The sequence below is a fragment of the Mus musculus genome, chromosome X (genome assembly GCF_000001635.26).
Source record: "Mus musculus strain C57BL/6J chromosome X, GRCm38.p6 C57BL/6J".
Taxonomy (NCBI): domain Eukaryota; kingdom Metazoa; phylum Chordata; class Mammalia; order Rodentia; family Muridae; genus Mus; species Mus musculus.
In genome coordinates, this window is record NC_000086.7 from 166,237,094 (window position 1) to 166,252,978 (window position 15,885).

Genomic DNA, 15,885 nt, shown 5'->3' on the forward strand with positions numbered 1-15,885 from the left:
GAACATTAGTTTTATTTGAAGAAAGGGAATTCAAACAGGCTGGCTAGTCCATCTTCGGCACTCTGGTTTCCCCAGATTTTCTTAAGACTTTTGACGTCAGTGGCTTGGTGAAATCAATCCAGAACACTTGCAAAATGAGGGAATGTTCCTATGAAAATGTGACTTTCCTTTTTAATCATAGCATCCCATCGCAACTACCTCCAATATTTGGACAGCTGTTCTTTCTTTTCTGTGGTTAAAAAAAAAAATCCAATATGCGATGGTAGCAGACGAAAGGGTCACTATCATCTCTGTGTACAAAACTTTCCAGCTCTTGATTCTTAAGTAGCTTACAGAAGCCATCCATACATACACTCCTTCTGATTGGGAATGCCCAAATCCCATTCTGGTGTTTTTTTTGTTTCCTAGGAGTCGACTGAGATATAAGAGCTAACCAAAGGGCTCCTCCACAAACCAGGACTTGACACGCATTCCTCTCTCTCATCTTCACCCAGACCATCTTGGGCTGTGTGTTCTTCACAGGCAGCCTGAGGTAGGCACCTGTGGTTGTATTCCTGCATAAGGATGCACTCAGGGCTCATGCAAAGGGATTACTCTCTGGTAATAGGAAAACTGAAACCTGTGAGATCCCTGCTGCTTTATTAACCGCATGAAGATTGGGTAGGAAGGATTGTTCCCGTGGGATTGTGAAAATGAGCCAGTGAGCCGCCTAGCACAAATCTCTGTCCTTTTATGTAAAATATTATTAGGCTCTGCCTTGATACAATCTTTCCTAATCCAATAAATTTCAATGGATGAAATGTTTGCTTCCTCCTCCCTTTCTCAGTCCCAAAGCCTCTCTCTTGTGGCTTAAATGTCCCTTAAATGCACTATCTAGTGTTACTGTTTACGTAACCCTCTGTTCAAGTATCACACTGTATTTCCAAAACCATAAAGGAACACAACATAAAATATTCCCGGTGAGCATCGGCCTCAGGAACTGCCAGGCAGGGTCTTATGGCTTGTCTAAGACCTCTGTTGACAGGAAGGTTCTTCTCTTCCTAGAGAAGCCGAAAGATTTTAAATGCCCAACGCAGTTAAACCATTAATTCGCTTAAAGGCTCAAGTGCAAGGCGTGAGGAGCAGGAGCCTCCTTTGGCTGACACAAATCTGTGGTCTCCAAGAGCTTACACGGGTGGGCTTCCAAGGATCTAGAGAGCTGGTTAGCTAACTATGGACACCTCCAGATCTGATTCCACCCAGGACTGGAGGGTGTCACCTGAGCTCTTCTAAGTCACTTCTTATCCACAGCTAACTCCAGTTGGTGGTCTGTGTGAGGTCTTATACCAACAGGGTGAATCATCTGGAGAGATGTGGGAGCCCTATCCTGGAACCCACCCACAGACGCCCTGATGAAATAGGTGATTTTAAAATAACACTAGAATTGAAGCCCAATTGTTTAAGTCACCACCTGCAGCTTTCTAGCTCTACAAAAGAATTCAGAAGTGTAGACTGAGGCAGAGCTGCCCAATCTTTGGAGCAATGACCCACTCCTCAGTTTCTTTATCTGTACAATGGGTGGTGAGTAAGACCTTAAGCACCGGCCTCACTGACCGTACTAGTTTTCTTCTTGAATGTAGATTCACGCCCCCCAAATACTAGAACGCCCCTTTCCTCTTTTTGCACCCCCTCCCTTTCTCCAGTTTCCAAGCCCCTCACTCCAGGGTCTCAGTGAAAGCTATAGGCTTGCAACAGCGCGGCCACGGCCAAGGCCACTGCCCCAGCCTGGCCCTCGCTCCGGGCGCACAAAGCCCCCGGCGCTGACGTCAGGGCCCCTCTCGGCACGGCCGGCCCCCAGTGCAGGCGGAGCTGCGCGGAGCTCCCACCCCGGCCAGGAGCGAAGAGCCAAGCGGCCAGCCCAGCTCTGCCCAGCGCAGCCAGCCCAGAGCCCGGCCCCGCGCACGTGCCCGCCAGACCTGCAAACTTGTGCCACCGGCTATCCTGCGTCCCCGGGGAGCCCAATCGCCCGGAGCCCGCACCCCTCCCGTCAGTCTCCAACCATGGGTAAGCGATCGCGCTGGCCCCACGCCACCACCACGGCCACCACCACGGCCACGGCCTCGCGTCCCCGTCTCGCACAGGGGCGCGCCCCGCCCTACCCCCAGCTCAGGTGGCGCTACCTGAGCTACCTGGGTGACCCAGTCCAGACCGTTGCGGGAGGGGAGCGGAGGTTGGAGGTGGGAGGGGCACGGCGCAGGTGTCCGCTACGCCCAAGTGCACCTCCCTGCTCCGACCTCAGGGACGTCTCCACTCCAGCTGCACCTACACTGCACCGTGGCGCGTGCTAAGCGCGACGAAGGGTAGCAAGCGGGGTCGGGCAGCGCGTCCCGGACTGCGGGCTCCTGCTTTATTTCAAGGGGTTGGTAGAGAGCGGCTTCTTGCCCATTTCCTGGGACAATCTCTCTGTCACCGGACCTCTCAACCTCGAGTCCAGTCCTGTGTCTCCCTGCAGTCCTCTAGTTCTCCTGAAGCCCAAGGAAACATATCCGCACCCTCTAAAGCCAGGATCTTCCAAGAACGCTCCTTTCTCGGAACCCAGGTCTTTGAAACCAGTCAAGTGGGAAGGGATGGGAGGGGACAGGATGGGACACACCGCGAGTCTCTCTTTGTCCCCTGTTCCAACTGCCTAAATGGGAGCGGATGGAGCCGGTGAGAAGTGGGTTCCACTTGGGGAATTGGGGAAACTCAACAGTGAAAGACTATGCTCAGGGAAGTGAAAATCTTTCACCTGGCTGGAGGTGGGTGTTAAGCGGCGGGAGAATCCCGTCTAACACCCCGAAATGCTGCCATCAGCAACATGTCCCTAAACCCACACCATGGGGAGGAAAACTCGAAGAGTGCCTTGGAAATGAGCCTTGTGCGGCTGCTCTCAGAGCTGTGTCTGAGAAAGGGGTTTCTCTCTATTTCATTATCCTTCTCTACTGACAGCTCCAGCCACAGCGCCACGAGGACTGAGAAGTACCCCCCCTCTCCCGCCCAGTCCCCCGGAAACATTTCTAATGTGAAAAGCAGTGGGCTTACCCACTGAAGATTAACAGCCAGGGAAGCTTAGGTGTCATAAGCAAGCCCTCAGCACTTGCCACTACAGTCCCTCCTCTAAGTGGGGGCGGGGTGTGATTTCTTTTACTTCTGATTAAATTTTGGGGAAGATGGTAAGGACATCCATTTAAGAAAACCTAGAATAACTTTATATTTAAACAATTTTAAATTTTTACTAGGATCAAAATAGAGAAAAGTGCATCCCAAAAAGTTTGAGGAAAGCTGGGATAAGATTCTTCTAGAAAGAGCAGAGCCAAGTGGCACGCAACTCTGGTTCTTACAGCCATCGACTCAGACTTCCTTTGAAATGAGGTTCTTTTATTTTTTATTTTTTATTTTTATTTTATCTTTTGGTTTTTCGAGACAGGGTCTCTCTGTGTAGCCCTGGCTGTCCTGGAACTCACTTTGTAGACCAGGCTGGCCTCGAACTCAGAAATCCGCCTGCCTCTGCCTCCCGAGTGCTGGGATTAAAGGTTTGCACCATGAGGATTGTAGGGCCGCTTGTGGCTGCTTTAGCAACTATTGCTGTGGAAGATAACTGCAGTTTCACAGAACTGCTGGATTGAGGAAAGCACAAATGTTGCCGAGAGGAAATTATCTCTGGTGTTTGAATCCAGACATTGACATTTCGATGTAGACTTTGAGCCTAGAATCTACCAGCACACTAGCACCTTCTGCGAGGTCCTGTTCGGAGCTGCTCTCCTCTTGACTGGAGGGTGGGCTTTGTTTTGAAGTGGGCGTGGAAACAAATATCCAAGCCAAAAGCCTGCTCTCACGGAAGTACTGTGTCTTGGACAATTGCTGGTTCTACACTGCAGTTGCCAATTTATGTTAATTTGTGCATACTTCATTGGCTCTGGCAGCAGCCTTGGTTTTAGTTTTGTAGTTTCCGTGAAAAAGTAAGTTCCCTTCATGCCAGAAAGGAGACATACTGACTTCCTTTATGTTTCCACTAAATATACTACAGGGTCATGAACTGGCTTTGTTTTTGCAGATGTTGTTAATTATTGAATGTACCCTTGTGAATGCACTAATTCAAATGAGTTAATGCTGGGATATTTCTGCCTATTGACCCATTCTGTTGAATATTTATGTACACGTCACTTCTCAACCCTGACATCAGTTCACTTCACTGGTAAAATAGATAAACTTTATAGAAATAAAAGCCCCTTTGGGTTTGCACTTGAAGCTTTTTTTAAAAATCTTTTTAAAGAAAAAAAAATAAGATACAGTGGCTTTCATATTCAATTCCAGGTTTCCATGCATCTGCAAAGAAAATGAGTTGTTTTTTTGTTTTTGTTTTGTTTTTTGCCCAGTTAATTGATTTTTCTCTTCTGCTCTGTGTACAATTCATACATGTTAAGTGTACAAGCCAGTGGGTTTTGATACAGAGTTGTGTAACTATTGCTCCTATCTTTACCCACCCACCCCAAATAAACCTGTGCCTATTAGCAGTCTTTCCTCATTCTCTCCTCCCTCCAACCCTAGCACCCAGTAACCTACTTTCTGTCTCTATGGATTTGCCTCTTCCCAATGTTCCATGTAAATGGAATGAGCCAATTAATGTTTGAACTGTATTGGACTATTTAGTACCTTGGGTTCTTTGGCACAATGAGAAGATATTGGTGGATTGTTTGTATAGAATACATCACCTAAGTGAGTGCACTGAGACTAATTATTTCTCCAGCTAAAGGGTGCTAAAGGCATGGCACAGCCACTGTGTCTTCTCTCTAACAGTGTTACTCTATTTTATTTGATGGGAACCCATTGTGGCCAACAAAATTTTGATTCTGCTTTTTTCTGCTCATAGGCTTGAAGACATAGTAATTAAACAGACTCAATACAATAAATTCTCAGAAGACCTTTGTGGAATATGGCTCATGTATCCAGAGAAAAATGCTGACATTTTATTAGCTGTGTATGTGAAGAAATCCAGTGTCATAAAACATGGGTAGAAATAACTATTTAACTAATTTTACAGTAAGGGAGTATGTTTCAGTTTAAGATAGGCACTTACTATGTGGCCTAGGCTGTTTTCAAACTCATGGGCTCAACTGATCCTCCTGCCTCCACTTCTGAGTAGTTGGGGCCAAAGAATACTACACCAAGTTGACAAGAACTTTTTTTGATTATGAAACGAGATCATTCCAGTATTGCTTGAAAAATATTCATTTCAGTTACATGTGGTAGCTCACACCTGTAATCTTACCACTTAGGAGGTAGAGACTGGAGGATTTGGGATTCACAGACATCTTTGGCTATATACCTACTTTGAGGCCAGCCTGGGCTACATCAGACCTGTCTCAAAAAAGGGGGGGGGGGGGAAGAAAGCAAAGAAAAAGAAAAACCAAAAGGGTCAGTGAAATGACTCAGCTTGTAAAAGTGCTTGTTGGATAAGTGGAAGGAGAGAACTGACTCCCAAAACTGTCCTCTGACCTTGTACAAACATACTGTGGCAAGCACATGTGCATATACACATATACAATTTACAAGAAAAGCCAAGGCCACTGAGATGGCTCAGCTGCCTGGTAAAAGAGCTTGCCATACATGCCTGATGATCTAAATTTAATCCTTGGACCCCACATTCAAAACAAAACAAAAAACTAGATTTGGTGACATCCATCGGTCACCCCAGAACTACTTCTTTGAGATGGGATGTAGAGAGAGGAGAATTATCTTGAAGCTCATGAGCCAACTAGACAGCAAGGCAGAAACAACAGTAAAGACCTTGCTTGCCTCAACAAGATGGAAGAAGACAACCCTCTAGCTTTCATATGCATACCATGGCACATGCGCACATGCACATACACACATGCATTTTTTAAAATTTAATAATGATGTGTCACAAATCATCTGGAGATCTTGATGAAAGGCAAGAGCCTTGACTCAACCAGCCTGGGCACAGCCTTGGTGGCATTTTTAAAAGTCATGCCAGCACTGCTGCTTCTGGCTTTGGTTATCCAAAGCCAGAAAATAAAGAAAAAGCCTGGGAAAGTCAGGGACCTGGTCCATGCCTCAGCTTACCCTCAATACTGACTGTATGATCACTGTAATGCCATTCTTGCCTCTTTAACCTCAGTTTACTAGGAGAAAAAAAATCTATAAAATCACTTCCTTAAATCCATACAGATCTACAAGTATGTAATTTCAGGGACAAGGATGAGAAAGTAGTGTTATGCTTGAAAAACAGGAGCAAACAGCTCCCTAATTGTTTAAACACTATTTGGTTTTGTCAAGGCAGCAGCCAGACCTCATTTGTAGTTGGGTAAAATGCTGGCACCTTCCTTGTGCCCGCCTACAGGACGGTGGCTGTTCTCCAAGGCAACTAGTGGGGGGAGCCTTAAGGATGCCTCTTTTAACACTTCCAGCTTGGTGTCTCTTCTCTTGTCTTTACAGAGCTCTTCCTGACCCCCTATACCCAGGCTGTGACCCCAAAAGGAAGCAGTGCCCCAAAGACTCCTCCATACAACATTTTGTTCTGGGAGTTTGCTTAGGAATTCAGATGCAAGTGGAGACAAAAGAGTGGTGTCCTGATGCATAACTGGGCAGGAAATGGTCCCAGCATGTGCTAGGCAGCCTCCTTCTGAGACTTAATGTCTAGTGAGGAGCCCACCCGGGGCCTCAGAGAGGCTCTTTTCAAAACAGGCTGAAATTCTGAGTAAACCTCAAACCACGTCTACCCAGGACTGTTTGTGACAAACAAGAAGTAATTGATTCTTTACTATATTTTTGCTCTAGCAGTAGCTGTTGGCCAAACCACTTGGCTTCCCCAGAGCATTTTAGAGGACAGTGACATCCGGGATCAAGTCGCTGGATGCTTTATTGAAAATGCCAAAGTGGCAAATCCTATGAAGTAGTATTTCTGTGTCCTAAATGTATTCACTATCTTTAAACATTAATCTGCTAAGTTTTTGTTGGATAATCAAGGCCTTTCTTTGACCAAGAAATCCCAATTGGACTTGGGGTTCCTTGAAGTTTTCCATACATGAATCATAGCCAATCACTGGCTGTAAGGACCAGCTTGAGATACTTTTAAAGTAAAATGAGACATGAAAGCACTCGACACTGGTCTGTGCAGAATCCTTTCATATCACCCACTCCACAAAACTTTAATAGTTTATTGTCATTAATTACTTTGGCAACTATTTTCCAAGTGACTCATTTTGGGTAAGACTTTGCAAAGCAATGGACCTGGTTTGAAAAGAAAGAAAACTTCCTTTTGGGGGCTCAAATTTCACTAGTTTATGCAATGTTGAATTCATTTGCATAATTATGATAACAAATACAACTATTATGAATACCTTTTGGGACAAAGACAATGGACTCTTCTTAAGCACACAAATGGATAAGAGAAGTAATAGCTATACTCTGGAGAAGAACCCCAGTTTCATGGGCAGCACTAAGTATGGTTTAGAAAAAGAATAATGAATGCAAGGTGTTTTAGTTGCATTCTCATGTTGCTATGATAAAATGCCCTGACAATAGCAACTTGAGGATGAGAGGGTTTATTTGGCTCACAGTTTGAAGGTACAATCCGTATGACAAGGAACCCATGCAGCAGGAGCCTGAGGTTGCTGATCATTCCAGCCACAAGAGGCAGAATGATGCCTGCAGACACTCAGCTCACTTTCCTTAAGGAATGATGCACTCACAAGTAAGGCGGGTCTTCCAACCTCAATTAACTTCATCAAGCTATTCCTTCATAGACACACACAGAGGCTAACCTACACCAGCTAATTAATCCCTCACAGGAGTACCTGGGAGCCTGAGGGGCTTGCCTCCCAGGTGAATCAAGATCTTGTCAAGTTGATAATATTGATCATCATACAAGGCAATGAATTGAAGGGGGTTATGTTGAGGGAATGATGTTGGTAAGAGCATTTCTATTACATTTGTGGGCCAGATTCATCTGTTGGATAATCATAACATGATTGTACATGGTCATCATGGTCTGACACATTGGTATGTTTATTCATAATATGTCTCCCTTGCTGTTCAAAGAACCAACTCTTTCAAAAGCAGAGATTCTCCTATACATTGTTGCTGTTCAGTGTTCATTTGAATGAGCAGCATATTGTAGGAGCTCCAGATAACATTTGTTAGAAAAAATATGAAATATAACATATAAGATGTATGTTTTTTCCTATAGTATGCCTATAGTAGACATATGTGGATTTAAGGTATGCAAAATCATTACAAACCATAATAAATCATAGTTGACTAAATAGTGCAAATAACATCATAGTTTAATACAATTAAGAAGTGTAACACCATTTCATGGAGTAACAGAATTTTTTGCATTGAAAATCACCTTCAATGTAATTCTATCACTTTACGCATGCACAGACCCCAAAACCATTTACATAGCAGTTTGAATGTTCCTCTGTTATTATTTTTGTGTTGCTGTTGTTGTTGCTGTTCTCCTCCTCCTCCTTCCTTTAGCTTTTCCTCTCATGATGTTAGATTTTCCTCTCTCTGGTGAAAAAAATAATTTCTCCTTGTCAAATTTTTGAAGTCCAGGAAAGCTAGAGAAGTACTTTTGTTTCACTGAAATCTCTCATTGTATTGAGAATTTAAAGGTACCCAAAGCTTTGCTTTTCCATTCTCAACAATGTTAGGATTAAATTAGCATAAAGCACAGTAGTACCCTGCAGTGAATATTTGCAGGATGAACCCTAAGCCTCTTTCTTCCCGTTAGTACCATTAAAGGAATGGAGGAGAGCTGCCTAGATGCACTGAGGACTTCTGCTGTGTCTTGAAGCAAAAATTGGATAAGCACAGACTATCCTCATATACCCAGCCATTTGATAAAACCTGATGAACAAGGTCCTGTAGGGAAAAGAAAATGAGTATTTCAGGAGGTGTCTGAGAGAGAACACATAGGACCTGTGTACAGATGAGGAAAGGTAGGCGCCATGACAAAGGCAGTTTTGTGGATACTTTAAAGAAATGAAAATGGCCAGATTTGGAGGAGTCTAGAGAGATGAGACCAGACTGTACTGTGTTTGTTCTGAAGAGACTGAGACTCTGCCTCTCTGTAAGGTTTCTAGTGCAAGTTTGCACTGAAGCTGTCCAGAGAAGAAGGGTGGAAAAGATTGGGGCTGCCTTTGTAGGAGAGGTAGGAGTGAGCAAGGTTTATCAGTGGGAGCCTAAAGAAACTAACTGGACATAGCAAAGAGTAGGTGTGGCAGAGAATAGCAAACAAGGTTTGGGGGCCAGAGAGATGGCTCAGCAGATGAAGGGGCTTGACAGCCTGGCAATCTGAGTTTGATTTCCGGGACCCATGTGATGGAGGCTTGAGATTGACTCCCTCAAGTCTCATCTGACCTCTGCACACTCAGCATAACATGTACATGTGCATGCAAACACAATAAATGAAGGTAATAAAAATCTAAATAAGGAAAAAAGATTTGGAGGGCTGACAGGGATCCACTTGGGAGTAACCCATTTTAGTTTATCATAAATGAGTACAAAGAATCCTGCAAATCTATTATCTCCTCCCTTTAAAGCATGCAGAACAGAGTGTAAGCTTTCTGGGATGGACAAAGATGAGTAACTGTGATGTAATTCCTTCATGATTCTGAATCAGTGGAGACTGCCACCCTTGTCTATTTATTTGGTTATTATTATTTTTTAGACATGTCTGATGATTCATCATAAAGGATTTTACAGAGCACACAGCTAAAGAGGTGCATAGGGTAAGAGATGGGAGAAGACATGAGGAGTTTCCATGCCCTTTCTTGCTACACTAACCTCACAGAAACTATGTGCTTAGCTACCTAGAAGCTTCCCGTCTCCTCTCCCTTGCTTTTTGTTTTTTTTTCAAGTTTTTTTCAATTAGCATATGTTAATTACATGTATAATAATGGGCTTCATTCTGACATTGTCATATTTTCATATGTTATTTGATCATATTCACCCATCGCTGCCCTCTTCTGCCCCTCCCATTCTCACAGGTGCACTGCAGAATGCTTAGCAGCATCCCTGACCTCTACTCACTATATGCTGTGACAATACTGTAGTTATAACAACCAAGTGTCCCCAGATGTTGTCTGATAACCTTGACAGACTAGGGGCTGGCCATACTGAGAGCTGTTTAAGAGTAAAAAGGACGTGTAGATGTAGCTGAGTTGGTAGAGTGTATCTTTCGTGTGCAGGAAGCCCTAGGTTCAATCCTAAGTACCTAATGATGACATATTCATAGAATTTCAGCACTTGGAAGGCAGATGTAGAAAAGTCAGAAGTTCAAAGTCTCCCTTGCCTATATAGAAAATTTGGGGCCAGTCTGAGTTACATTAAATCTTGTCTTAGAAAAGGGGGGGCACCTACTGAAAACCTTTGTGCATCACAGTATCATAAAGTGGTCTCATTGAGAACTTGACTACAAAATGAGGGATGTCTGGTGAAAAAGGTTCCTTCTTTCCAAAAATGCTTCTTTTAACCCTGCCCTCTAGCTTAAGAAAGTCGTATTTTGTTTTTATCTTTTTCTAACATCACTAGGAAGAATTATATGATAATGGGAATCTTGGCAGGCCACAAGATTCATGCTTTCCTTGAAGTAAAATATCATTATAAACCATCTCAGTATTGAAACGACTTGTTTTTCCCTCTCCCCTGGAATACGATGCCTGTTTGACTTTGGTTTCTTTGTCTGGTGTTTAGAGTGTTTTCTCACTCAAAAGGCCCTATCTCTAAAGCTTGTTTGCTTACTAAATTGTTAACATCTTTCCTTGTTTTGGTTAAGACATGAAGGAGCTAATCACATCCTTAATTACCATGGTGGCCTTTCCAAATTTAGACTTCATCTCCTTAGCTAGAATCAAATCTAGCCAGATTAAGGCTTTAAGGCTACCTTCCTACAGGGTGTCCTTAAGGCACATGGCTGGGTCTTCAAGTTCAAGAGTTGGGTACAAGATTGACTACCCCCTTGTTGCTCAGAGATCTTTCTCCAGTGACCACTATATTTTCTTTCCTACTCTCCAGTCTTAACCTACCCCAGTGAAGACTATAAGCCCAAGAGATCCGACTTGTCCCGAGATATGATCATAGTTGAAAAGATGTTTTAAAAAATATAGAAGGTACATCGGAAGCAAAGGTTGGGAGGAGCTTAGAAATCCTGCTTTTTCTTTATGTGCAGCAGGTTACTGTTTTAGGGGGAGAAGTATGTTCTTGACAACTTCCCTTGAAAAGCCTGTTTCAGTGGTGGGTTTTCAAATGAGAGCTTGAATTCAGACATCTGTTCTTCATGCAGTGAGCAAAGAATAGAGTCATAATTAGCAAAGTAATGCAAGCACTTCAGATAAATTTATTTGATGCAGTCCCTTATTTCATATTGCCCTCTTCCTTCTCTTACATGGCATGTTCTGACAGTTTCTGTGATAAGAAAAACAGAATCCAGAACATTAAAGGGCTGAAGCTCCACTGTGCATGAATTTGCACTACAGAGCTACTACAGAGCTACTGTACTGGATACTGAAAAATCTTTAGAGCCCTATCATGTAAGAGGACTTGGCACAAATACTGTTAGATGTTTTGTAAGAGGCATGGATATTGCAAACTCATTTAAAATTTGTTTGCATAAGATAGCCACAAAAGTAAGCAGATAATAAACATACAGGTTTGATACATTTTTACAAATGCAGAACATGGGCCTGGGCATACTCAGTGATTGAGTGCTTGCCCAGTGTGTGCAAAGCCATGGGTTCTATCCTTACCGCTGAAAAGAAAAAAAGCCAAGCACATGGTGGTGTACTTTTTAATCTCAGCTCTTTAGAGGCAGAGGCAAGAGAATATCTTGTGAGTTTGAGGCCAGCCTGGTCTACATCATGAGTTCCAGGCCAAGCAGAGCTACATAGTGAGACCCTGTCTCAATATGGATAAAGGGGGAAAGGAGGAGAGGGGAAGAAGATAGGAGGAAGAATAATATAAGAAGGAAATTATTATTGTTGTTTATTTATTTGTTTGTTTGTTTATTTGTTTATTTATTTATTTATTACTAGCCACTCAGAAGGGACCTTTTTGTTATACCCACAAAGGGTGATCACTAATTTCTAGTACTTTTATTTTTGTTGACATTTCATTTTATGTTGACTTATCATACAGTATAAATGCTGACAGCTTTTGCTCAACATTAACAACACTATTTTAAAATCTGGGGATGGTATCTGTCCAGAAGAAAGGCAGGTTCCTTTTTTTTTTCCAAAAACAATTTTTTATTAGATACTTTCTTCATTTACATTTCAAATGCTATCCCAAAAGCCCCCTATACCTTCCACCAGCCCTGATCCCCAACCCACCCACTCCTGCTTCCTGGCCCTAGCATTCCCCTGTACTGGGGCACATAATCTTTGCAAGACCAAGGGCCCCTCCTCCCAATGATGGCCGACTAGGCCATCTTCTGCAACATATGCACCTAGAGACACGAGCTCTGGAGGTACTGGTAAATTCATACTGTTGTTCCTCCTATAGGGTTGCAGACCCCTTTAGCTCCTTGGGTATTTTCACTAGTTCCTCAGCTGGGGGCCCTGTGTTCCATCCGATAGATGACTGTGAGCATCCACTTCTGTATTTGCCAGGCACTGGCATAGCCTTGTAAGAGATAGCTGTATCAGGATTCTGTCAGCAAAATCTTGCTGGCATATGCAATAGTGTCTGGGTTTGGTGGTTGTTTATGGGATGGATCACCAGGTGGGGTAGTCTCTGGATGGTCCTTCCTTCTGTCTCAGCTCCAAACTTTGTCTCTGTAACTCCTTCCATGGGTATTTTGTTCACCATTCTAAGAAGGAACGAAGTATCCACACTTTGTTCTTCCTTCTTCTTGAGTTTCATGAGTTTTGCAAATTGTGTCTTGGGTATTCTAAGTTTCTGGGCTAATATCCACTTATCAGTGAGTGCATATCATGTGAGTTCTTTTGTGATTGGGTTACCTCACTCAGGATGATATCCTCCAGATGCATCCATTTGACTAAGAATTTCATAAATTCATTGTTTTAATAGCTGAGTAATATTCCATTGTGTAAATGTACCACATTTTCTGTATCCATTCCTCTGTTGAGGGGCATCTGGGTTCTTTCCAGCTTCTGGCTATTATAAATAAGGCTGCTATAAACATAGTGGAGCATGTGTCCTTCTTACCAGTTGGAACATCTTCTGGGTATATGCCCAGGAGAGGTATTGCTGTATCTTCCAGTAGTACTATGTCCAATTTTCTGAGGAGACGTCAGACTGATTTCCAGAGTGGTTGTACAAGATTGCAATCCCACCAACAATAGAGGAGTGTTCCTCTTTCAGCACATCCTTGCCAGCATCTGCTGACACCTGAATTTTTTATCTTAACCATTCTGACTGGTGTGAGGTGAAATCTCAGGGTTGTTTTGATTTGCATTTCCCTGATGATTAAGGATGTTGAACATTTTTTCAGGTGCTTCTCAGCCATTCTGTATTCCTCAGTTGAGAATTCTTTGTTTAGCTCTGAGCCCCATTTTTTAATGGGGCTATTTGATTTTCTGGAGTCTACCTTCTTGAGTTCTTTATATATATTGGATATTAGTCCCCTATCAGATTTAGGATTGGTAAAAATCCTTTCCCAATCTGTTGGTGGCCTTTTTGTCTTATTGACAGTGTCTTTTGCTTTACAGAAGCTTTGCAATTTTATGAGGTCCTATTGGTCAATTCTCGATCTTACAGCACAAGCCATTGCTGTTCTGTTCAGGAAAATTTCCCCTATGCCCATATCTTCAAGGCTTTTCCCCACTTTCTCCTCTATAAGTTTTAGTGTCTCTGGTTTTATGTAGTGTTCTTTGATCCACTTAGACTTGAGCTTTGTACAAGGAGATAAGAGTGGATCAGTTCGCATTCTTCTACATGATAACAGGAAAGGCGGGTTTTTAAATCATTATGGTTAGAAGCATTCATGCAAAGCCCTTGTCTATAGAAATTTAGAAGAAAGTATATAAAGCATGGGTTTATACTTCCTCTTTTAGGTGAAACCCTCCCTCCATCATAGCAGCCGAGAGAGAGAGAGAGAGAGAGAGAGAGAGAGAGGAAAATATTTGAAGAGAGAGGAGATGTTTGCATAGAAAATGATGATGGAACTGAAGAGATTAGGAAAATAATGTATCCCCATGTGTACTTCAGAGAGAAAAAGTGCATGCTGAGGACAGGAAGCTGTGATTGTTAGGTTAGATCATTCAGGAAATGATCAATATGGATGCTTTCTGGTTTCAGGATATAAGGCTGCAGTAGATGCCAGGGCCTTTCTCCAATGAGTTTCCTGAATAAGATGAAGTCTTAGGATGTGCCTGGATTAACCCTAATTTGTCAGAAACTGACAGTAAATAGCATACAACATTGGAAAAGGGTTCAAAAGACTGCAATGGTTTCAGATTTTCATCTAAAAATACACAAATAGATACAGAATTGTCTTTGACACATGACTTCTTTGTGTGCTATTTGGACATACATAGCTATAAGCTGCCTGCCTTCCCTCTGTGAGAAGTTTTATCTTCTTGACCACAATAATGATGTGGTCAGCAGAATGGATACTTTATTGTATCACAGAACTGTCTTTACATTTTATCATGTCACCTTTCAAGTGATGACTCCCATGGATTCTCCACCAGGAGCATGTGAGAATTTTAGCTTCTCCATGTCTTCAGCTTTGGTATAATTATACTGTTTAAGTTTTTAAAAATCTGGCAAGTATGAAATAGTTTTTATGATTTTAATGTTGAATTTCCCTAGAGAGGTTGAAAGTATGGGCTAGGTTCTTGGCCTCTTGGGTTTTGTCTTCCATTTGTGTCCTGTTTGTCTTCATATACATTTTGGATCCTAATCTTTGCTAAGGGTGTGGTCTGTGTCAGTTTGCCCGTGTGACTCACCTTGCACTTTGCTCAACTTGTCACTTACTGAACTGAGTTTTTAAATTGTCAGAGAGTCGCAATTATCAATGTTTCTTTTTACTACTTTATAATATGTGCTTTAAAAAATCATTCTTATCCCTAAGATCAGGAAAATGGCTTTCTTTTCCTCTACTATTTCTTTAAAGATTTTTACCAACTTATACTTTGATTTTTTTCAGTTTTATTTATCTGTGCTGTGTATGTGTGTATACTCGCATATTGATGTGTTTTGGCACATGGAGGTTATAGGAGACTTCCATCACTCTCCACCTTATTCCATGATGCAAGATCTTTCATGAACTGAGCACTCACTGGAATTCAGCTTGGTTTTTGTTTTGGGGTTGGTTTGGTTATTGGGGGGTAGGCTGGTAGCAAGCAAAATCAGACAATCCTCTTACTCTGCCCTGCCCCTCCTTACTCAGCATCAGAGTTTGAGATGTCTAACCCATACCTAGTTTTCTTTGTTGTTGTTGTTGTTGTTGTATGTGTCTGTGCAAGTGTCTACATATACGTACATATGTACATTACATATGATCCTGGTGCACTCAGATGTCAGAAGGGGGATTGCATCTCCTGGAACTAGAGTTACAGGAAGGGCCACCATATGGATGCAGGGAACCAATCCTAGATCTTCTGTAAGAAGAGCAAGTACTACTAACAATTGAATCATCTTTCCAGCCCACTACTTCATGCCCAGCTTGTTATGTGTCTGCTGGGGATTTGAACTCAGGTCCTCATGCTTGCACATTAAGCACTCTCCCTTATATCCTTTTTCTCCATCTGGATTGTGTGTGTGTGTGTGTGTGTGTGTGTGTGTGTGTGTAGAGTTAGGCTTAACAATTTTATATTTTCTATTAGGAAACCACCCATAGTGTGCAACTCAACCTTTTTGTGTTAGTTTTATATT

General features: G+C 42.6%; 1 protein-coding gene across 3 annotated transcripts in view; it reads left to right on the top strand.

Moving 5' to 3' along the window:
- Positions 1–1,849: 1,849 nt before the first annotated feature.
- Positions 1,850–15,885, top strand: part of Gpm6b (glycoprotein m6b) — a 150,091-nt gene continuing 136,055 nt past the window's right edge. For all 3 annotated transcript variants that reach the window (NM_001177961.1, NM_001177962.1, NM_023122.3), the window contains exon 1: positions 1,850–2,043. In NM_001177961.1, coding sequence (NP_001171432.1) covers positions 2,040–2,043 — 4 coding nt within the window. In that variant the 5' untranslated portion in view covers positions 1,850–2,039. The remainder of the gene's footprint in view (positions 2,044–15,885) is intronic.